At 62.5% G+C, this 21,961-nt stretch overlaps 3 protein-coding genes across 3 annotated transcripts; all 3 read left to right on the top strand.

Annotated features, from left to right (window-relative positions):
• The first annotated feature begins 244 nt into the window (after positions 1-244).
• Positions 245-7,319, top strand: LIME1 (Lck interacting transmembrane adaptor 1). The gene is made up of 6 exons (XM_075517404.1): positions 245-437; positions 4,945-5,097; positions 5,657-5,708; positions 5,811-5,898; positions 6,104-6,531; positions 6,915-7,319. Exons 2-6 carry the CDS (start codon positions 4,982-4,984, stop codon positions 7,317-7,319), a joined length of 1,089 nt encoding a protein of 362 aa, XP_075373519.1. The 5' UTR covers positions 245-437; positions 4,945-4,981.
• A 5,441-nt stretch (positions 7,320-12,760) lies between these two features.
• Positions 12,761-18,538, top strand: SLC2A4RG (SLC2A4 regulator). The gene is made up of 8 exons (XM_075517381.1): positions 12,761-12,953; positions 15,616-15,797; positions 16,796-16,905; positions 16,998-17,242; positions 17,501-17,601; positions 17,710-17,974; positions 18,111-18,190; positions 18,269-18,538. Exons 1-8 carry the CDS (start codon positions 12,828-12,830, stop codon positions 18,378-18,380), a joined length of 1,221 nt encoding a protein of 406 aa, XP_075373496.1. The 5' UTR covers positions 12,761-12,827; the 3' UTR covers positions 18,381-18,538.
• On the top strand, positions 13,056-14,796 carry LOC142417121 (uncharacterized). The gene is made up of 3 exons (XM_075517476.1): positions 13,056-13,091; positions 13,195-13,491; positions 13,987-14,796. Exons 1-3 carry the CDS (start codon positions 13,056-13,058, stop codon positions 14,794-14,796), a joined length of 1,143 nt encoding a protein of 380 aa, XP_075373591.1.
• Positions 18,539-21,961: the final 3,423 nt, after the last annotated feature.

The following is a 21,961-nucleotide window of genomic DNA, read 5'->3' as shown; positions in this document are numbered from 1 at the left end:
GATGACGTGTGGTGACCCATTCTTTCCTTATATTCACCTGCGGATAGAGAGCCGGCACTAGAACCAGCTCGGTGGGAAGCGGAGCGCGGCAGAGGGTGCTCTTGTGTGCCGGGTGCCTGCAGAGCTTGTCTGCAGCGTTGCTGACAGCCAAGGCGGGGGGAAACCCAGCCTACCATTGGGTGAAGCAACCACCTCTGCAGGCCAGGAAGCGAGCTGTGGTGTGTGCTGCATGGTATCTGCTCAGAGCTGTCTGCTCTAGAAAGAGCTAAAGAGGAGTGGGAGAGCTCAGATCGAGATGTTTGAAATGTTCGGGAACCCCTAAGTAGGAATAACTCTGTGGGATAAAAGAAACTAAAATACTCCAGGTTGGCTGGCAAAGAAGAGAGCATGATCGGATTCCTGCTCTTCATGCTCACCGGCTTTTGAGTTTCTGCAAAGTAAGTGCTTTCTTGCCTGGCAAACTTGGGTATCTGCAACTAAACCAGGGGTTGAAAAATACTTAAAAAAAAGTTGATCTGTATAGAAATTGCAGCGTTGTTGGAGATGCTGTTGCAGCTAGCTAGGCTGGACAGGCAGGATTCCTACACTGCGACGGGGGAGCATCGGCTGGGTTAAACTTTCAGTCGGCTGCGAAGAGGGCTGCAAGCTTTGTGCCACTTAATGCTTTGTGCTCTGGAAGCATCTGGGCTTAAAAAGGAAGAAAAGGTGTTTGAACTTGGCTACGCTGCTGGGCTCCCACGGCTTGAATCTAGGGGTTGAGTGGGAACCAGTTCCTTTCGTGGTGAACGGTGTTGAGGTCAGAGGTGTGGGGCATTGCTTTTTTCAACAGAAAAATTTCCAGTTGTCTTGCGGGGACGGGGACTAGATTTTTTGCTTGCATGTGGAACAGCTCTTGGGGAACTGCTGAGCTCCTGGCTGCCGGTGAGGAGGCTTGAGAGAGTGTGGTCATTGGAATGCTGTTCTCTGTAAACCTGAAATTATGTAAAACTACTGAGTTTGTGGAAGAAAACCACTGTGGTAGGCAGGTGATTCTCGAGAAAACATGCACCTCCTTAATACGCCTGTCCTGCATTCTGGAATCTGGCTTCCCATAACTCCAGCACTGAGGTCTTGCCAGAGCTGGTGTCCTGCTGCGGCTCAGCTCTGCAGAAAATCTCTCTCGCAGGTTCTTGACTTCTGCTTAGAAGTGCATTTCTCTGCCCAAGTGAGTGTTTCCAGCAGTTGCGGAAGGGCGGGAAGAAAGCAAAATGCTGAAACGATGTCAGCCTTGACCAAAGCCACACGGCGTGAGCAGGCGGGTCACTTACCTTAAGGTTTTAAAATTATATTTTAACCAAAGCCACTCGGGCACATGAGTAGCGATCAGGACTGTAGTCAGAAGCATGCATCCAAGTTTTGTGACTTTTGGGTCCGGCGTTTAGAAATATAGTTGGCCCTTTCTAAATGAAATGCCTGCAGAGGAATTTGACGATGAAATCTCTCCCTCCTGCTGTGGAAATGCGAGTGAAATGGGTGAGATCTCGTGCCTGCTCCGCGTTTGAAATAGCCTTAAAATTTACTAATTGCATCCCATGGTCTGTGTTGTTGACTGACTGTTACAGGGCTTTCACTTTTCATAATGGAAAAGAAAAAAAAGATCTACTTCTGCTTCTTGGGACTTTTTTTCAGTGCAACTCCCCAAGGTACCCGAGCTGTATTTGCTGCAGCCATGTTCGCAATCACTGATGGAAATCAGCTTGTGATGTTTGTCCTGGTTTCTTGCAAATACGGTTTTAGTAGTTTCATAGACTTTCTTCTCGTCACCCTGCGCTGAACACTGTGTGTGTTTTTTTTCTGGGTAGATGAATCAGAGGCCGGGCAAAAGCAGCAGCAGCAGCACTTAATTTTGCAGCAAATTCAATCTTGTTTTCATGAAGCCCAGCTGAGAAACTTGCGCCTTTTGTAGGAGTCGCAAAAAACTCCCACGTCCTCGAGTAACAAACCAACTGCATTTATCGTGCCCGCGCTCAGGTATCGCAAAAGGGAGTTATTCCCTCCTCGGTGGGCTGTGGGTGTGCGTCGCACGTACGCAACGGCTGTGACTGCTCTCATCTTCAAAGCCATCTTGGCTTGCGGAGCCAGCGCGTTACGAAATGTCGTCTGCTGAGTCTCCTGCCCCGGAGAATAGCCCCGGGACTGAGAGATCGATAACTTTATTGGCAGGAAATTCAGGTGTACGTTTCAGAAGGTCTGCTTGAGACTTGCCTTGCAAACCTGCTCGGTCCTACCTGAGCAACTTCAGTCAGGCACGGGGTTTTCCTCTCAAATTGGTAATTCTGGGAGAACCAACGTGTCGTCCCAAAAAGTGGCTTCTCCCAGTGACTGCTGAGCCCGAAAGAGCGTGCACTGGGCATTTCTATAGGTCAGAAATCCAGGAGCAACCACCAGCCTCCTGCACAACAGAAAGTAGGTCAGAAGAATTTCTCTGCATTAATTTCAACTTAGGGAGCCTCTCCCTTCGTTCTTCAATCTTAAAAATTCAGGGATGGAAAATCCACCTGCTGTGGGATAAGCTGCCCCGTGTGCGCCTGCCTCAGCGTGCTAAAAGCTCGCACTTTGATTCCAACATAACACCAGCTCCCAGCCGTCGTACCTCGTTACCTTTGTCTGCTAAACCTCAGAGCCTGCTCAGTTCTGCCCTGAACGCAGTCCCTTCTGCAGCCTGCGATCCTGTCGCTCTAATGAGCTAAACAAGTTCAGCGAGGACTGTCTAAAGCGACTGCCCGTGTTGCAGGTAATCCGTATAATTAATGTATGCTCAGACAACACAAAAGCAGTGTTGTCTAATTAAAAAGTCGTTGGAGAGGGAACAGCCTTCCCTTCCCAGCTCTGATCTAAGCCAGTCTGTCCAGCCCGGTTAGTCCCTAAAACCTCCCTGTCTCCGTTTCCCCGTTGAAATAATTGCTCTCCAGGGGTTAAGGCTTGAGTCAGGGACGTTTCCAAAGGCGTGGGAAGTTCTCGGATAAAAAGGTGCTACAAGTGGGCAGAGACTTGCTGGTTATTGGGGTAAAGATGCACCAAAGATGCTGCCGTGCGACGCGGGGTGCAGGGGAGAGGGGAGCACGATCGGTGCCTCGATGGGCACAGACCTCCCCGCTCACCCTGGGGCTGGGGCTGCTGTAGGACCCGAGATTCACGCGAGGCAGGGTGGCTTCTCACCGGAGCTCGTCTGATCTTTGTCATCCGGATTAAGATATGTAAGAGGGTGAGTAAGAGGTGTGAGGTGCCCCACGGGCTTTCTGCGTCCCCAGCTGTGCCGGTGGAAGCTGTCCTGCTCGGCTGTGCCAGCCCTGTCCTGCCTGGGGACTCTGCTGCCGGCCCCGTCTGCAGCAGTTACCATGGCTTCTTCGAGCCATGCTTTACTCCGGTGCTGGGAAACTGCCTCGATCTCTCTTTGGATGCTGGCACGCAGCTCTCTAGCAGCAGGCCAGCCTTTTTGGGGAGCAGGGCGTGCACAGAGCTGGGCTTGCGCAAAGCTGGGCTTGCGCAGAGCTGGGCTTGCACAGAGCTGGGAGCAGCAGCCGCTGTCTTGACACTGGTGCAGGTGAAGCGGTGTCAGCTTTTGCTTTGGGCTTTGCAGCACGCTGACGGCCGAGCGGGGACAGGGGCGATGGGACGGGGTGTCACCGAGAGCCCCCCTGGGAAAGGTGCGGGATCCTGACGGGCTGGGAAGCGTCTGCTCTTTGTGCCTGGCTTCCCGGCACCTTCGTGCCTCTGCACCACTCGCTCTGGCCTTGTCGCTGCCGTGGTTTGCAGGGGAGGACCTTTTTCCTTGAATAAGGCACAGGGAAGGAGGCTAGCTTTGGGCAAGGCACGGCTTTTTCTTTAGGCAGAGGGAAATGGTCGAAAGGTCGGGCGTTTTTGGTCTCGTGTCACGGCACAGAGCGGCTGCAGAACCGGGGTTATGGTGGCAGAGGAGGTGCGGGGTCCGTGCTGCCTGCGGCGAAGAGCTGGCCCGGCTGGGCTGGCGCTTGGTTGCCATCCCGCAGCTCCTGGCCCAAGTGCGGATCGTGCTGGGATGCTGCAGGGAGCGACCCGGGTTCCCGTGAGAGCAGAAATGTCACAGTGGGGTTTGCAGGGCTGGGCTGGGCTCAGCCCCCCCCGAAGCTTGCCATGCAAGGCGCTGCAAACGCGCTGACACTGGTGATGCTGGCAGCACCGTCGCTCCCACCCGGGATTTTCTCCCCGGTAACTCCACAGGTCCCATGGCACGGGTGGAGGGGACTGAAACCTGCGGGGCTCGGAGGGGCAGAGGGCAAGACCCACCGCCGAAGGAGGTTGTCCCGGTGCAGGCCGCTGAGCCTGATGTGCGAGGAGGGAGAGGAGGGAGAGGCGGCTGCGAGGCTGAAGCTCGCCCTGTTTCCGGGAAGCTGAGTCATCTGTTTGCCCGTCCCATCTGGGGCACCCCAGGGCCTTTGCTGGGGACCGGTGCCACCCCTGTCCCGCAGCCCAGGGCGGTGTGCCGGTGTCCCCAGAAAGCACACTGGCACTTTTGGGATGCCTCCAGAGGGTTTTCAGGGCCCCGGGGCATCTCCTTTTCAACATCTTAGCGGCAACTTGGGAGCTTGAATCCTGTTGGGTTTGTTGGTTTGGTTTGTTTTGTTTTTAAAAGGAACCAAAATCTGAAGTTTTTCCAGGGGGTGGCAGAGCACCCGCTGCCGGGTGTCTGCACCAAGGCTGGGCAGAGCATCGAAGGCATCACGGTGACCCCGGGGAGGGCAGCGGCTGGCCAGAAAATGCGGCCCCCGGTGCACGTCCTCCCCCAGAGCATCCGGAGAGACCCCCTGCCTGGGGGGCTGCGCTGCCGGGGCCCTGGCAAGCCCCGGGGGCTGCGCAGCACCGTCTCGTGCCGTGGTGAGCCCGGCAGCGCCCGGCTGCACCCCGACTCGTGTTTTCTCTTCCCAGAGCTCGGCCCCGCGGCAGTGTCGGAAGCGGTTCCCCCATGGCTGCAGCCGGCAGCGAGGGGCTGGCGCGGACCCCGCTCCTGCCGGCCGGTGCTGCCCTGGCCCTGCTCGGTGTCCTGGTCTACCTGGGCGCCCTGTGCGCTGCCTGCAGACGGTACGCACTGCCCGCGGCCCCTCTGCTTGCCCTCCTGGCGCTGGGGACGGGGTTGGGGGCCCGTCGGTGGCACGCGGTGGCTGCACGTGGAGACCCCACGTGCGCCTGTCCTGAGCTGGGACTGCTGGGATCTGCTGCTCTGCTCACCCCGGACCCCCAGCCCTGATGCAACCCTGCCTGGCCTGATCCTGCACCCCTGTGCCTCGCTCCCCCCGCCGCACCCCCTGCGCCCAAAGAAGCCGGTACGAGCTGGGGATGGGGGACGTGGCCTTGCAGGAGCAGCCTGGAGAGAGCTGAGCTGCGAGCGGGATGGGCAGGGTGGGTGATGCCGGGGGTGATGCCGGGGATGCCCGGCATGGCTCAGCAGGGTGCGGGATGCAATTAAGCCCCCATCCAGCACGGACCCTGCTGCAGGGCTGGCAAGGGAGCAGGGTTGTGGGTTTGGGGGCTGCTGCTGCTCCGGCGAGGTCGGGATCCCAGGGGTCGGGATCCCGGGGCACCCGCTCCTTGCCCCCAGCTTGGCCGCCCACCTCAGGCTCAGCCCCCCTTCTCCCCACAGCAAGGGCAGGAAGAAGAAGGTCCCTCCGGATGGGGTGAAGCTGGTGGACGAGGTAAGCGCATGCTGGGAGGGGGGCCAGGATCAGCCCCAGAGGAGCTCTGGGCACCCCAGCTCCCGGCCACGACCCTGAGGGTGCGCGTTCCCCCCCTTGCAGTCCCTGCTCAGACAGACGCAGCTGCGGTCGCTCAGCAAGTCCGACACGAAGCTGCACGAGCTGTACCGGGTGAAGGCCAGGGACGACAGTGAGTAGCCGTCAAACTGGGGGAGCTGACGGGGTCCGGTGGCCCTTGGCGGGTGCCCGCAGTCCCTGCACAGCCCGGCGAGCGCGTTGTGGCATGCACACACGTGCCGCGGTGCCCGTGCAGTGCTGGCGCAGGTGCTGGTGCTTGCTGCATCCCCGGCATCCCCCCATCTCCTCTCCTCTCCTCTCCTCTCCTCTCCCCGCAGCCCAGCGGCCGGCCAGCCTGGATTTCCCCCACGCTGCGGCCCCCGCCGCCGGTGCCGACTCCCTGCACAGCTCCGGCGTCAGCATCCTCCTGCACCGCGAGCTGCCCCAGATCCCCATCCCCGAGCCCCCAGCCGCCTCCCCGGCCCCCGACCAGACCTACTCCAACCTGCTCTTCACCCCACTGCACAAGCCAGTGCCGGACACCGTCTATGAGTGCTTGGCGATGAGGGGGGAGGATGCCCTGGTACCCCCCCCACCCACCAGCACCCAGGTGTCCCCCCCACGTACCACGGGCAGGGCAGCCGATTATGCCTGTGTCCGCAAGGTGAAGAAGACGGTGCCTGCGGAGGTGCAGGATGGGGCTGCGGCGGGGCCTCCCGCAGCCCCGCGGTGCTGGGACGGCGTGGGTGATGCCCCCCAGGCGAAGGTACGGCTCTGGGGGGACGGCAGGGATGGGGCATGGGGCCGGTGCTGCGCTCGCTGGATGGGGCACGTGGGGGGCCACGTAATGCCCTGCCTCCCTGTAATGCCCGTGTTGGGAGCAGGGTGTAAATTAGGCTACTGCACCTCCGGTGGAGCTTTTAGAGGGGGCCAGGATGAAGCCGAGACCCCGAGGGCAGGCGATGTCCGCGGTGCTGGTGTCCGTGCCCTGCAAAAGGCTCCTTGCGTCATGCAAAAAGTGGGATCCCCAGTGGGTAATCCACTGCTGGGATCCTGCCGGGGGCTGTGGGAAGCTGGGGTGGGGCACGGGCGTGGGGACACCCCGTGCTGGGCAGGGGCTGCCCCCGAACCCCCACCTTCCTTTTGCAGCTGGAAGAGATGTACTCAACGGTGTGCAAAGCCACCAAGAAGAAAACCCAGGTCCCCGCATCGTCCCCAAGGGCCGTGAGGGAGGCGGGTGCTGGGCGGCCGCCCCCCTGCCGGGAGGAGGGTGCCCCAGCCGGGTGCTGGTCCCCGGCAGCCCAAGGCCACCCCGACCCCTGCTACGAGTCCATCAGCGACAAAGCCTGGACTGCTCAGGGCTGCGGCCCTGACCCAGACTACGAGGCCGTGGACGTTAACTGGAAGAAGGTGGCGAAACGGGACAAGCCGGGGAAGCCCTGTGCCCCCGAGAACCTGTACGAAACCGTCGGCGACGTTTGGGCAGGGGAGTCCCGGCGAGCCTCCGCCAGGATGGTGGCCAACGGGCTGGAGGTGTACATCACCAACCTATAGCATCCCCCCGGGAGCGGGGTCCTCGCCGCAGGGTGGTCCCACCCTGGCCGGACGCCGTCGGGGCGGGGGTTCCCCCGGGACTGGCTTTCCAGGGGGTTGAGCCCCCCGGGGATGGACGCACACAAGCCCTGCGCCCGCTGGTGCGGCTGCATCCCTGCAAGCGCTTTCTGTATATATTTTATGTTACTTTTCTTTAAGCGTCCTTGTCCCATCCCAACCCACCCTGCGCCAGCAGGTTGACATCGGGGTGCCCCGGGGGCTCATCCCGACACCGGGATGATCGAGGAGTCATCGGGACGATGCAGGGCGACGTCTGGCCTGAGCTGGCTGCTGGGTGCCACGTGGGAGCCCAGGGGGACAGGGCTGGTGCTGCCACCAAGCTGGGAGCCAGGTTGGGACGGGTCGTGTTTTGGGGCAGGTGGTGGCAGGGCTGTGGGCCAGCCCCGTGGCCCTGGGCTGCAGGATCAGGCCCCTTATCAGCAGGGTCATGCCATGAGCGAGGGTCTCCGTCCTCCTCCCTCTGCCTGGAGGAGAGCAGGGCCTCGGCCAGCCCCCGCGAAGCCCCGAGCAGCTTTGCTCCCATCGCTGAACGTCCCGGTTATGGGGACCAGGGGCCAGCCCCGTGCCTCGGTGCAAGGCAGTGCAGGCTGCAGGCTCTGCTCCAGGATGGCGGCCTGACCCCCCTCACCCGCTCCCACCTTTCGGGCACGTGCAAGGGTGCCTCTGGGAGCAGCCGTCTCCCAAACACCATTAAAAGGCTGAGAGGGGTTTATCGTTGTCAGGAGAAAACGCTCTTAAACTGGATCCAAACCCCTGGTTCTGGTGGCTGCTGCTGCAGCAACGTGGTGGTGCCGGCGCCGGGAAAGTGGCTTCGGGCACAACGTAACTGCAAGCGGGTGCGCCCGCCCGCACGGATGGTTTTGCACCTCCGAGCTGGGGATGTGCAGCCACCGAGAGCTGCTGAAATGGGGTGGGCCACCCCGGAGCAGGAACTCGCCGCGGTTGTGCCTAAAACTGCGGCTCGGGGGCTCTGCGTGGGGTCAGGGTGGGAGCCCGGGAGCGTTTGCACGGCGCTTGCTGTGCCTCCGTGTCGCTCCTGCGGGTGCTGCAGCCTCAACGGGTGCCAAAGATGCTCGGGAGAGCTGGATGTGCACTCGGAGCCCTCGGATCCCGGGGCTCAAATTTTCCTCCTCTCCTCCCCACGGGGAGTTCGGCACCCCTGCCCCACGGTATGCCCGGTGTCCCCAGGGGGGTGAGCTCTGAAGGTGCTGGGCAGTGGGTGCTGCGCTGATGGTGGCCCTGGTTTCACTGCAGCCCCTCCGGCTGTAGCACGGCCGCTGTGCATGTGTCCGGCCAGAGGCTGACCGACCCCACGGCACGGTGGCCTGATGCTCGCAAGAACTGGCCGGGACCTCCAGCAGCAGAGCCGCCGTGCCGTGTGACAGGCGGGCAGGAAGCCACGTGCCTTCTTCTGGCAGCTTTGCCCCTCCATCGAAGCGGGCAAAGAGATTAAAAATGAAAACAAGGCGCTCAGCAAAACCCGCTGCAGGCTGAAGACGTTAAAGCTGGGAGGCAGCTCAGGCGTTCGTGCCGCTTCGTCAGCCCCACGCTCGATGCCAAACCACAGCCGCTCGAGATAGAGGAGTCAGCCCCGGCAGCTGTTCCCATCCCCCTGCGAGATAAGGGCCCCGATAGAAAACGGCGCGGGGCGGCTGGTGCCGATGCTGCCGCGCTCTTCCTGCTGCGAGCCGCGCCGCACCGGTGCGTGGGCTGCCCCCGGCCGCATCCTTCTCCTGCTCCCTTTCTCCATCATCCCATCCCGCAGCTCTCCAGGGCTGGGTCCCTCCCGCACCACCCAAATCCCCTGGGAGCTGCCTTTGGGCTGCACCGGCCCCGCGCAGGACCATCGCCTCCGTGCAGGACCGGAGCCGCTTCCCTCCCGGGGCAAGACGGGCCCTGCGCTGCCCGCGGGGTCGGGACGTGGGTACCACCGTGCCGCTTCCCCAGGGAAAGGCAGGCTCGGCACAACGCGGGGCTGCCCCCGGGCCAGGGAAAGCTTCTGCTCCTGCTGAGCTGGGGGTGGCCAAAGCATCTCCCAAACCTGCCCCAACAGCAGCGGGGAAAGCCCCGTGTGCAGGGCTGCCCGCTTGCCCGTAATTCCTGTGCTGCCTGCGGGGCTCGGCAGAGCCAGGCTCGCATTTAAATACGAGAGCAACGGCCCAGTCCTCGGGGCGATGGAAAATGTGCCCAGAGCCTTGGCTGGAGGCTCAAAAACTGGGGTGGCAAATGAAGGATCCATCCCGAAACATCGCCTGGAGTCTTGTGGTCTGGCCGGGAAGGTCGGGGTCGGTGTCAGAGCGAGGGGAGCGGGTAGGGCTGGCAGCACCCCTCCTTGGCCCAGGGGACAGCAGCCTCCCCGCTCCTCCCCACTGGCTGGAACCCACTCGGGGCCAGGCTCCCGGTCACGCTGGGAGGGGACGGTGCTGCGAGGGGACGGTGCTGCACGGTGCCGTTCCCACAAGGGGGAGCGAGCAGGAGCCCAGCGCACGCTGTTCGGTGCCGCACGCTGTATGGTCTCGCACGGTGCCGCACGCTGTGCTGCACTCTGTAGGGCGTTGCACGGTGCTGCACGATGTATCGCACGCCGCGTGGTGTTGCATGCTGCGCGGTGCTGTGCGCTGTAGCGTATGCTGCGCGGTGCTGCGCACCGTACTGCGTGCTGTACGGTGCCGCGCGCTATAAGGATCCGCACCCCCTATGGCTCTGCAGCCTGTATGGCTCTGCACGCCGTATGGCTGCACGCAGCATATGGCTCTGCACCCAAAGCAGCTCCGCACCCGTACAGCTGCGCACGCCGTGTGGCTCCGGACCCCGTACGGTCCCATACCCCGTGCAGCTTCACACTCCATATGGCCCTGGACCCCATATGGCCCTGGACCTCTTGCGGCTCTGTACCCCGCGAGCAGGCAGCTCAGGGGAGCCCGGCAGCGCAGGCAAGGCCCCGGCTCCCTTTGCCGCACCGCCCGGGAGAGGGGCACCGCAGCCCAGCCAGAGCCGGCCCCGGCCCCGGCGAGGACATCCAGGCACCGCCGGAGCATCTCCCAGGGATGTGGCACCGGGATGCCACCCTGCAGAGCCACCCTGCCCGGGAAGGGGGTCAGGCTGGTGGCACCGGCGCCCTTGTGCAACGGGCAGGCGATGCTCGCGGGAGTTGCGCAACACCGAAGCTGCTGGAGACGCCAGCTCAGCGCTTCGGCCGGCGTTAACGATTAAACCAGAGCGGGGGGCAGCCGGTGGAGCCACCACCCGGGTCCGGCTGTGGCAGGGCCCGGGCTGGTTATCGTAACTCCGGGGGGAGGAGAGGCGTCGTGCCTGCAGCCAGCGCTGCGGGGCTCGGCCATTAACTCCTCCGGGGCCGCGCTAACGATGGCCGCAGGGCCAGAGCCCGCCGGGGCCAGGACAGAGCTGCGGGCTGGGGACGAAGGGGGGGACAAAGGGGGGCAAAGGCAAAGGGGGCTCCCCACAGCGGCCCCACCAGCCGCCGGGGATGCTCCTGGTCCCCGATCCCCGGCGGCCCTGGCTCAGCCGAGGCAGGTTTGGGGCCCCGTGGGTGCCCCGGTTCCCGGGGGGACGCTGCCCTTCGCCCGGCTGCTCCCCTCCCTTTCTGCGGCGTGCAAGGGGACCCCCGTGGGTGGCCATGCCGGGGTGACACCCTGTCTCTTGGCCGGGCACGTGAGGGCTTTCCCGGTTCGCTGGGGTTTTTTTCACACTTACGAAGGCGCCCGGCCCCTGGCACGGCGCAGGGCGGAGGTGACACCTCCAGCCACCCCGAGGGCAGGGACAAGGGGTGGCCGAGCACCCCAGGACTCCTGACCCTCTGCCACGCTGGGGACGTCGCCCCCCAGCCAGGGGATCCCCGGGATGCTGGGCCCAGCACCCCCATGGCCCTGAGCTGCGGGAAACAGCCGTGTCGGCCAGCCCAGGGCTGCCGGGGGGCGGCTGGGGGGGACAGGAAGGGGGGGGACAGGCAGGGGCCACCAGCCAGGACACCGCACGGACTCTGTCCTGGCCTTCAGGCTGCGGGTTGGTAAATCAAACAGCAGCAGGGCCCGGGCAGCCCCACACCGGCGCCTGGTGCTGGCCGCCCCGCAGGTTTTGGGGCAGGTGAGGAGCAGAGCGTGGGTGGGGGCCAGCCTGGGCACCCCGAGCACCCCATGCACCCCACGTACGCCATACACCCAGGGCGCCCTATGCACCCCGGTACCCCATGCACCCCACGTACCCCATGCACCCCACATACCCCATGCACTCCCTGCACCCCGGTGCCCCATGCACCCCACATACCCCATGCACCCCATGCACCCAGGGCACCCTATGCACCCCAGTACCCCATGCACTCCCTGCACCCCGGTGCCCCATGCACCCCACATACCCCATGCACCCCATGCACCCAGGGCACCCTATGCACCCCGGTACCCCATGCACCCCACGTACCCCATGCACCCCACGCACTCCACGCACCCCGGCCACCCCACACCCAGCCCCGCCGTTCTGGGTGGCTTTCGGCAGCGTTTCCTCGTGGCGGGCAGGACCGACCCCACCCATGCGGGACCGGGGACCCCTTTCCCGCTCTCCCACCCCAAAAATCCAGACATTCCCCCCGGCAGAAGGACATTGTAACTTTTGGGGGAGCCCTATAGCTGATGGGGAGCCCTATAAGTTCCAGTGGGTCTAAAACTTCAGGGGGAACTTTGGGGGGACCCCTATCACTTTCGGGGCGTATAACTCTGTGAGGAGCCGTGCAACTTCTGGAGAGCCCCTGTAACTCATCGAAAGCCCTATAATTTGGGGGGGGGCATAACTTTTGGGGGAGCCCCACAAGTTATAACACTGGAAGGTTCAACCCTGTAACTTTGAGGGAGCCGTAGGAGTTTTGCAGGGTCCTCCAAGCCCTGTGTTTTCGGGGGAAAACTTTAATTCCGCCCTGTAATAATAAAATCGGAACTTTTTGGGGACACGCTGCAACTTTTGGGGAGCCCCTTGACTTTGGCGGGGGGGGGGGGCGGGGGAGGGCGACTTTAGGAGGGCGGCCCGCCGGTCCCCCGGCCCCAAAACGAACGGGGGGTGGGGGAGACACCCGACAGGCCGGTTTAAGGGGTGGTGGATGGAGGGGGGGGGCGGTTTTTGGGGGGCCCCGCGGGCAGCGCGCGGGGCGGCGGGAGGGCGGGGCGGGCGAAGATGGCCGCTGCCGGCGGGGGCGTGTCGCGGCGGGGGCGTGTCGCGGCGGCGGGGAAGGGGGGGGCGTGTCGCGGCGCGTAAAGTGGCAGCTCGACGGAACCAATAGCAAGAAGGGAAAGCGGCGGCGGCGTGCCAACCCGGGCGAGTTGACCAATGGCGAAGGGAGTGGGGGGCGTGGCCTGGCCGGCGCCGACACCGGGCCGCGCGCGGCGGAGCGCGCTCCCCCGCCGGGCCCGGCCGCGGCCGCCGCCGCCGCCGCCGCTTCCCCTCATGGAGCCCCCGCGCCCGCCCACGGTGCTGCTGGCCGCCGCCCGCCGCCGCCGCCGCGATCCTCCGCCGCCTCCTCCTCCCGAGCCCGGCGGCGGTGGCGGTGGCGGCGGCGGCGCCGCCCCGAAGGTACCGGGGGCGGTGGCGGCGGCGACCGGGGGGGAGGCGGGGAGGGGGGGGGGGGCGGTGACAGCTGACAGCGGCCCGCCCGAAACTTTCCCCGCCGCTAAAATGGCGCCGCTCGGGGACAAACTTTGGGGGGGGGGTGTGGCGGCGGGGCGCGGGGGGGGGGGGGGGTACCCCCCCCCCCGCGCCCCGCCGCCACACCCCCCCCCCCCTCCGGTGGGATCCGGCGCTTCTCTGCCGGTAGATCCCAGGAGAGGCGGATCCCAACCCCGGGGGATCCAGCTTGGGATCTGCCCGGAGAGCGGGATCCATCCCGGCTGGATCCCCGGTGCAGCGCGACAGGCTTGGCTGTCGGCCTGCTGGATCCCGGGGCGGGGATCCACTTGCCGGGCTCTCCGTCCCTGGTCGCAGCTTGGGGAAGGCCCCGGGGGGGATCTGGCCGCAGCGGGGGGATCTGCTCCGGGCTGGCGCCGGGAGACGCTCCTCCCTTGGAGCAGCCCGCTCGGGTGATCCCTGTGGGATCCCAGCCCTGCGATGTCGGCTCAGGATCTGCCTTGGAGAGGGATCCGCTCAGGATCTGCCTTGGAGAGGGATCCGCTCAAGGTCTGTCTGGAGAGGGATCCACTCAGGATCTGCCTTGGAGAGGGATCCACTCAAGGTCTGCCTGGAGAGGGATCCGCTCAGGATCTGCCTGGAGAGGGATCTGCTCAGGATCTGCCTGGAGAGGGATCCACTCAGGGTCTGCCTGGAGAGGGATCTGCTCAGGATCTGCCTGGAGAGGGATCCACTCAGGGTCTGCCTTGGAGAGGGATCCGCTCAAGGTCTGCCTGGAGGGGGATCTGCTCAGGATCTGCCTTGGAGAGGGATCCACTCAAGGTCTCCCTGGAGGGGGATCTGCTCAGGATCTGCGTTGGAGAGGGATCTGCTCAAGGTCTGCCTGGAGGGGGATCTGCTCAGGATCTGTCTGGAGAGGGATCCACTCAGGATCTGCCTTGGAGAGGGATCCACTCAAGGGTCTGCCTGGAGAGGGATCCACTCAAGGGTCTGCCTTGGAGAGGGATCCACTCAGGGTCTGCCTGGAGAGGGATCCGTTCAAGGGTCTGCCTTGGAGAGGGATCCACTCAGGATCTGCCTTGGAGAGGGATCCGCTCAGGATCTGCCTTGGAGAGGGATCGACTCAAGGGTCTGCGTGGAGAGGGATCCACTCAAGGGTCTACCTGGAGAGGGATCTGCTCAGGATCTGCCTTGGAGAGGGATCGACTCAAGGGTCTGCGTGGAGAGGGATCCACTCAAGGGTCTACCTGGAGAGGGATCTGCTCAGGATCTGCCTTGGAGAGGGATCCGCTCAGGTTCTGCCTGGAGAGGGATCTGCTCAAGGGTCTGCCTTGGAGAGGGATCCACTCAGCTGACCCGCAGGCACTGCTGTCTCGGGCAGCCCTGTCTGCTCCGCATAGCTGCCGGAGGATCCCTGCTGGATCCCAGCTCTGCCGCAGAGGATCTGCTGGAAAGGGATCTGCAGAGTGCCAGCGTGCGGGCAGGCGACGCTGCTGTCCCGGTGTGGCCCAGTCTGGTTCTGCAGAGCTTAGGGGGATCCCTGCAGGATCTCAGCCCGACGCTGGGGGATCGGCTGGTGATCTGCCTGGAGAGGGATCTGCTCAGCGCTACCACCCAGCCAGAGGACAGCGATCTCTTGGAGCAGACCCCGTCTGCTCCCCACTCTGCAGAGCTCCAGGGGGATCTGTGCTGGATCCCAGCCCTTTGGGATCTTCCAGGAATCTGCCTGTGGAGGGATCCACTTGGTGCTGACAGTCGACCAATGGACACGGCTGCCTTGAAGCAGCCCTGAGGAGCGCACCAAGTCGGCTCCTTCCTTTCCAAGGCTCGGGGGAGATCCCTGCTGGATCTGAACCCTGGGTGATCTGCCCAGGAAGGGATCCACCTTGGTCACCAAACTTGACCAGCGAGTGCTGCTGAGCTGGGTCAGCCCTGTGGGAAGGGCTGCTCCCCGCTTCTCGGGGGATCCCCACGGGGCCCCAGCCCAGCCCCAGGGAGATCACCTGGGATCTGCCTGGAGTGGGATCCACTTGGTGCTGGTGCTCAGTCAGGGGGTGCTGCTGTCTCCAATTGGCACAGCAGGGCCAAGCCTGCTCCCTGCTCTGCAGAGCTCTGTGGAGATCCCCGCTGGATCCCAGGTGATCTGCTCGGAGCGGGATCCGCTCAGTGCTGTCGTGTGGCACATGGGTGCTGCCACCTTGGAGCCCCCCTGCAGGAGGGTGTCAGGTCTTCTTCTGGCTCTGCGGAGATCCCCGCTGGATCCCCGCTGTGACCCTGGGGATCTGCCTGTGGAGGGATCCACTGGCTGCTGACGCCCACCCGGCGGGTGACGGCGCTGGGAGCAGCCTCGCAGGAGGATGTTCTCTGCCCTCGCCTCTGCAGAGCGCCAGGGAAATCTCGGCCGGATCCCAGCTGCGACCTGGTGGGATCCACCGGGGATCTACCCCAGAGGGACCCACCGAGCGGCTGGCAGGGTCCCGCCGCAGCCCTGCCTGCAGGCGCTGACCAGCTCCCCTGCGCCGCCTCCCTTCCACGCTGAGGTCGGGGGGGGATCCCTGCGGGATCCGGTGCTCAGGGGATCCCCCGCTGACCCCCGCCGTCTCTCCCGCAGGCTCCTCTCCCCTGCGGCGGCCGGGGGCTGCCGGTGGGAGCCGAGGGCTGGTTGCCACGCCTGGGAGAGCCGCTGCCGCGCCGGGAGCCGGCCAGCCGGGAAGCGATGCTGCGGGTGCTGGACGCCGGGCTGGAGCGATGCCTGGCGCTGCATTCGGCGTACATCCCCGTGCCCCGGCACAGGTAGGACCACGACGACGGCGGGATGGGCAACGGGAGATGATGGCGACCACCCTACCGAAACCTCCTGCCGGCACCGGCTTCACCGCGGGAAGCCGGGATTTTTTTCCGCCGGCTGCAAGAGGAGGACTTTGGCCGCTCGTCCGCGGCGCCGGGGTCTCCGGCTGTGACCAGCTGTCCCGTGTACGGCAGCACCGAGGGCTCTGCCCGGCTGTGGCCCTGCTGGGTGGTGAAGCAAGGCGCCATATACCAGCCCTCGAGCGGTTGCGGTGCCAGCGCCGGCGAGGCTTTGCCTCGCCGGCGCTGGCACCGCAACCGCTCGAGGGCTCGGAGAGCATCGCCGCTCTCCAGCACCGTATTTATCCGTCCCCGCGGCACGAGAGGTTTGCAAAATGGCTTCTTTTGCTCCTGACCTCTCGCCTTTTTTTTTTTTTTAATTTTTTTTATAGGGTTGGGGTTTTTTTTGTTTTTTTGTTTTTTTTGTTTTTTTTTTTCCTTCCACTTCAGGAAGTTGTTTGGCCCCAGCTGAGCAAACCCCGCGTTTCTCGGCGCTCGCGGCAGGATGCAGGTGCCGGTACCCTCCGGCGCGGCTCTGCCCGCGGACGCGTAGGGTTCCCCCCCGGAGTGGTAAACAGCGGCATTTTGGCTGGCTGCCTGTACTGCTGCCTGCGCCGCTGCCTGCGCTGCTGCCCAGCCGAGTTTCCAGTTTGCCTGCTGGGATGGTGCCGGGGTCAGCCCGGCATCTCAGGGTGCTGCAAGAGACGGGGGGCACCCATGGGTGCCTTTGCATGTGGTGATGCCCCCAGCGCGGTGTGGCCACCGTGACCCCGTGCCACCCATGTGTGTCGCCCCCCTCCACCAGCCACCCCTGGGGTGGGTGCAGACCCGAGCACCGTGGCCAGGGGGTCCCGGTACCTCGGTGGGTGATGGAGAGGGAGGAAGGGTCCCAGGGGGACCTCGTCCATCCTCACCGCAGCCCCCCGCTTTGCTCTCGCTGGCAGGAAGCTCTCGGGCAAGGCGGGCATCGACGAGGTGATGGCGGCCACGGTGCTCACCAGCCTCTCCACCAGCCCGCTGGTGCTCGGTCACCCACCAGCCACCCCTGCCCCAGGTAAGAATGTGCCCCTGTGTGTGTCCCCCCCCCCATCCCTGGACTTGTTTCCCATGGCAGGACCTGACCTTCCTTCTCCTCCTCCTCCCCAGAGCCCGGCAGCGAGGTCTGGAAGGAGGCACCCACCATGTCCTCCAGCTGCAGCAGCAGCAGCAACACCAGCGGGGACTGGAGCTGGGACCCCCCCAGCGACCGCTCCACCCCCTCCACCCCGTCGCCCCCGCTCTCCAGCCACGTCCCCAGCACCTTCCTGCCCGCCCCGCTGCCGGACGAGGGCCCTGACGAGCCTGACGGCACCCACTTCGTCTTCGGAGAGCCCATCCCGCGGAAGAGGAAGGTGGGATGAAGTTGGGGATGATGATGGGGATGAGGTTGGGGATGGGGATAGTGAGGACAGGGATGAGGAGGAGGATGAGGTTAGGGATGGGGATGACGGTGGGGATGACAGTGAGGATGATGTTGGGGATGGGGATGACATTGCGGATGACACCGGGGTTGGAGATGAGGTTGGGGACGGGGATGACGATGGAGATGGGGACGGGAATGACGCTGGGGACGGGGCCGGGGCTGCCAGCCTGACGCCTCCCTCCTGCAGAACTCCACCAAGGTGATGTTCAAGTGCTTGTGGAAGAGCTGCGGCAAAGTCCTCAGCAGCTCCTCAGGGATGCAGAAGCACATCCGAACCGTGCACCTTGGGTAAGCGTGTGGGGTCCCCCGGGCACCCCCAGACCGGCCCGGTGCCCCCTGCGGGGTCCTGCTGTGGAGGGAGAGGGCCGCCCCAGCCAGACCCCGCTCTCCCCGCAGCCGGAAAGCCGACCTCGAGCAAAGCGACGGCGAGGAGGACTTCTACTACACGGAGCTGGACGTGGACGTGGACTCGCTGACCGACGGGCTCTCCAGCCTGACGCCCGTCTCGCCCACCTCCTCGGTGCCGCCCGCCTTCCCCGGCCCCGAGGCGCAGGGTCCGGTGCCGCCGGCGCTGCCGAGCCCCGACCTGGCGCTGGCCTCCCCCCGCAGCCCCCCGGCCCCCCCCGGCCTCTGCCACGTCCACACCGACCACGCGTACCAGGTGAGGGGGGGGACGGGGATGGAGGGGCTGCCGCCACACTCACCCCGTGACCGTCACCCTCCGGCCCCCCCCCCAGCCGCTCGGTGCCGGCGTTGCAGCCGAGCTCTGAACGCGGGGCCGTGTTCTCTCTCGGCAGGGCTGCCCGGCCCCCCCGCGGCCACCGGTGCCCCCCACCGCGCCCGCCCCGCCGCCACCCAAGCCGCCCGCCGTCCCCAGGTGAGTCATCGCCATCCACGCCCTGTCCCCTCGTGTCCGTGTCCCGCTCCCCCCGTGACGCGTCCCCTCTGCCCGCAGGAGGCCGCGGGGGGAGGCCAAGAAGTGCCGCAAGGTGTACGGCATGGAGAACCGGGAGATGTGGTGCACGGCGTGCCGCTGGAAGAAGGCCTGCCAGCGCTTCCTCGACTGACGCCGGTGCTGCCGCCGCGCCGCTCCCCCCTTCTTGCACATTTTGCACTCGAGGTGCCTTCGCGCCCCCCCCTGCCGCCCCGGGCCCCCCCCCGGACTCAGGGAACGGCCCCCCAAAAGCTTTATGCACACAGCCCGCCCCCCGCCACGGAGCTCATCCCCCCCCCCCCCCCTTTTTTTCCCCTTTGACAATAAGCTAAATGTGCCCCCCCCACCCCCTTGCCAGCACCGCGGCGGGGGCTGGCGGGGGGCAGCCAGCTGCTCCTGGCCCCCTCCCCATGCCGGGTTGGGGACCCCCCCCCCCCCGGGGCTGCCCATCGCTCAAATAAGCTGTGCCTGCGGCCGGCGGGGGCTCAGAAAAGGGGGTGTCCGTTCCTGCCCCCCCCGTCTGCTCCCGGGGGGACCCCCAGTGCCCAGGGCAGAGGTGGGCGCCTGCCCCCCCCACCCCCCCGAGGGGGTTTTTACTCTTTGTATTGTCGTTCCTTTTTCATATCGGGGGAGCAGCCGCTCCTGCCGGGGCCACGCTCCGGGAAGTGCCTGCAGGAATGCGCCCATTTGCACTAAGCTAAACTGCACAAAGAGGTTTTTTTTTTTTTTGGTTTTTTTTTTCTTTTTTTTTTTTTTTCCTTCGTGTGTTTTTATTTTTTAAATAAAATATATGAAAAAAATTCATATTTTTAAATACTCCCCTCCAGGGTACGAGAGCGCACTGGCTGCAGCAGCGTGATGCCTCCAGCCCTGGGGGGGTTTTAAGGGGCTTTATTCCCCTCAAACCCCTTCCCTCCCCTTTTCCCCCCCCAGCCCCTTTTTTTTCCCCTCAACCCCTTTCTCCCCCCTCGTCCCGTCACTCGCCTGCCCGGGCAGCGGCTCAGGGCTGGGTTTGGCCGGGCCCCACCGCCCCCTCCTCGCTCCGCACCCCTCCCCATGCAAGGATGGGTGGGCTGGGAGGGGAGCTGGCACCGCCACCCTGCCCGGCCTCGCACCCGGGGCAGGTCCCCCCGCCTTGCAGGAGGGTTCCCTTCGCGTCAGGGACCCCCCGCCCCTTGCAGGGTCCCCCCTCGCAGGGGGTCAGACGGCTTCGGCCCCATGGGTCGGGCCGGTGCTGTGCCAGGCTGGGCCCCCACTTGTCCCCGGCGCGGGGATTTGATGTGTCAGATCCAGAAGAAAAAAAAAAAAATAAATATTTGGATTTTTTTTTTTTTCCCCTTCCAGTTATTACTGTTCTTTACTTACTTTTAAGAGGGGCTCTGCGCGGCAGGGTGGGCAGCCCCGGACTTGGTGCTGTCACCCCCGCTTCCGCAGCCCCCAGGGACGGTGTCACCCCCGTGCATCGTCCCCGGAGCTGTGCAAAAGGGATTCTTTTAATTTCAAATAAAGCCCTAAAAAGAAGGAAGTTGCCACCAACACTTACGCACGGGGACGGGGAGGGATGAGCCACAGGTGCCCGTTTGGGATGGGGACGGCAAAGGCAAAGGCAAAGGCAAAGGCAAAGGCAGCGTCGCCTGGGGGCGAGGGGGGATTTTGGGGAGCGGGGACCCCACAGTGGCCCCGGAGCGCAGGGGTGCACGGCCCTGCAGCATCGCAGGGCTGCAGCTGGGTGGTGCCCACGGCCCCCGGACGGCTCCGTCCTCACCCCATCCACACATGCACGACGAGGCGAAAAAATAGTAATATTTTAAAAAAAAAAAAAAACAAACCCAAAAACCAAACCACAAAACCAACCCCAAGACAAAATTGTAGCAGCAATTTCCCAATTTATTGAAACTGATTGATTTTTGCAAGTATGTCTAAGCTAAATCCCATCACAAAGTAATTATAATCAAGAGGCACGCCTCCGGCATGCCCAGGCAGACGAGAAACCGGGAGATCAACTAGAAAATAAGGTCATATTTACCTGAACTACATTTACAGAAAATCAGTACAACACAGCCATGTTCTCCCACTGACTTCTGGTGACTAAAATCTCAACCTCCCCAAAATATTAAACACATCTTCAATACAAACACAGGTTTATAATAATTAATATAAAGTCAGTATAATATAGAATATTCCCAGCAAAAAAAGAAAAAAAAAAATCAACAATCTTCAAACGCTGTCCTTTTTTCTGTTTCTTTGTTTAGCTTTATTTTTGTAGACAGGTTTAAAGCACGTTGAAAAATAAATATATATGAAAGCATACACACAGCACTCTTACTATGCGGAACTGAAAAAAAGGCAGAAATTCAAAACACAGTAGAGAATCTAAAAAATAAAAAGAACCATTAAGTATGGCTTTCTTAGGAGTTGCACATGTCACAAAATGAGCTAAAATAAGATTATCTTTCATAATATTGCAAAAAATTCCAGTTTTTGCATTATTTCCATGGAGTTTCTTTCCTAAAGGGCGATGTGCAAAACGGGAGGCATCGAGGCGGGGGGTGCCCGGGGGGCTCAGCCCCAGGGGAAGGGGAGTCCCTCGGGGGAGGAACCGAGCCCCCATCCAGGTCATCGATCCCAAACCAGAGGCGCCAAAGGCCAAAGCAACGCGGCTTTCGCTTTGGAAAAGCGGAGTGTTCGAAGGCGTGAGTCGAGAGAAGAAATAAAAGGGGACCTAATGCTAGAGCGGGGTTTCCTTTCGTACGAAAAAAGAAGATTCCTTTCGTAGTCCAAACCACTGCTTTTTGATGAAAAGAAAGAAAAAAAGGACAGTCACTTTGCCAACCTTCCTTGGACGCATCCCCCTCTCACCTCTGCGCAAAGCCACTCTGCGGCTGCGAGGCTTTAGGGTGACCTTAAAAATATACAAAACCGGGTAAGTTTATGGTTTTTAAATAAAATTTTTGGAAATAAACTGACAGAAGGCCACACAAAAACCGCCTTCATCTTCATAGTTTAAGATATTCTCCAAACGCACTACCAGACCAAGGCCCACCTCGGGCGCCGCTCGGTGTACTCCTCGGGGACGACTCTGGAGGGCAAGGGCAGGACGCCGCCGTTCGCACCCCGTTCCGCGCGAGACGGTCGCAAAGCCCGGCTTGAAATGCTCTCCGTACTCCTGGCACGCTTTCATGTTTTAAAAAAAACCATGAGGGTAATACAGAAATTCAGGGAGGAACATTTACAAGTATGTATGAATACTTAAAAAAAAAAAAAAAAAAATTAGTCGCAAGTTATTGAGACCAAGTGTATCAATTTTTTACCTAGAAGGGAGGTGGTTTTTTTGAAACTAAATCTGTATATATATACACACACATACATATATATTTAGAAAAAATTAAAAAAAGGGAACCTCAGTGAAGTATACAAAGCCCTGAAGGGAAATACAAAGACGAGATGCTAGAGGTTACTCGAGCTCGTGCTGGAGAGAACAGGCAGAATTACTGGGGTTTTGTTTAAATCTCGAAGAGCAGAAGCTTGCATAGGCAGCAGATCCGAGAGGCGCCCGGAGAGGAGCCCGAGAGGTCCGGTCGCAGGGAGCAACTGATGAAGTTTTATAAAGTTTCAGCATTAAAAAAGCCCAAATTCCTTTTTCGAACCCAAGCCTCACGAAGCGCCCGCCGGAGCACGGAAGTTTAAAGACAAATTCCTGCCTTTCCGAATCTG

Source organism: Mycteria americana, chromosome 14 (genome assembly GCF_035582795.1).
Source record: "Mycteria americana isolate JAX WOST 10 ecotype Jacksonville Zoo and Gardens chromosome 14, USCA_MyAme_1.0, whole genome shotgun sequence".
Classification (NCBI taxonomy): Eukaryota; Metazoa; Chordata; class Aves; order Ciconiiformes; family Ciconiidae; genus Mycteria; species Mycteria americana.
Note: the sequence above shows the minus strand (reverse complement) of the source record. Positions and strands in the feature narration are given on the sequence as shown.

Bases quoted from the DNA above. Each gene is read 5' to 3' on its own strand.
- LIME1 (XM_075517404.1), top strand. From the start codon at position 4,982: ATGGCTGCAGCCGGCAGCGAGGGGCTGGCGCGGACCCCGCTCCTGCCG. The intron at 5,709-5,810 runs GTAAGCGCATGC...CCCCCCTTGCAG, and splicing joins GGGTGAAGCTGGTGGACGAG to TCCCTGCTCAGACAGACGCA. The intron at 5,899-6,103 runs GTGAGTAGCCGT...CTCTCCCCGCAG, and splicing joins GGTGAAGGCCAGGGACGACA to CCCAGCGGCCGGCCAGCCTG.
- SLC2A4RG (XM_075517381.1), top strand. From the start codon at position 12,828: ATGGAGCCCCCGCGCCCGCCCACGGTGCTGCTGGCCGCCGCCCGCCGC. The intron at 12,954-15,615 runs GTACCGGGGGCG...TCTCTCCCGCAG, and splicing joins GCGGCGGCGCCGCCCCGAAG to GCTCCTCTCCCCTGCGGCGG. The intron at 18,191-18,268 runs GTGAGTCATCGC...CTCTGCCCGCAG, and splicing joins AAGCCGCCCGCCGTCCCCAG to GAGGCCGCGGGGGGAGGCCA.
- LOC142417121 (XM_075517476.1), top strand. From the start codon at position 13,056: ATGGCGCCGCTCGGGGACAAACTTTGGGGGGGGGGT. The intron at 13,092-13,194 runs GTGGCGGCGGGG...CTCTGCCGGTAG, and splicing joins ACAAACTTTGGGGGGGGGGT to ATCCCAGGAGAGGCGGATCC. The intron at 13,492-13,986 runs CTCAGGATCTGC...AGAGGGATCCAC, and splicing joins TCCCAGCCCTGCGATGTCGG to TCAAGGGTCTGCCTTGGAGA.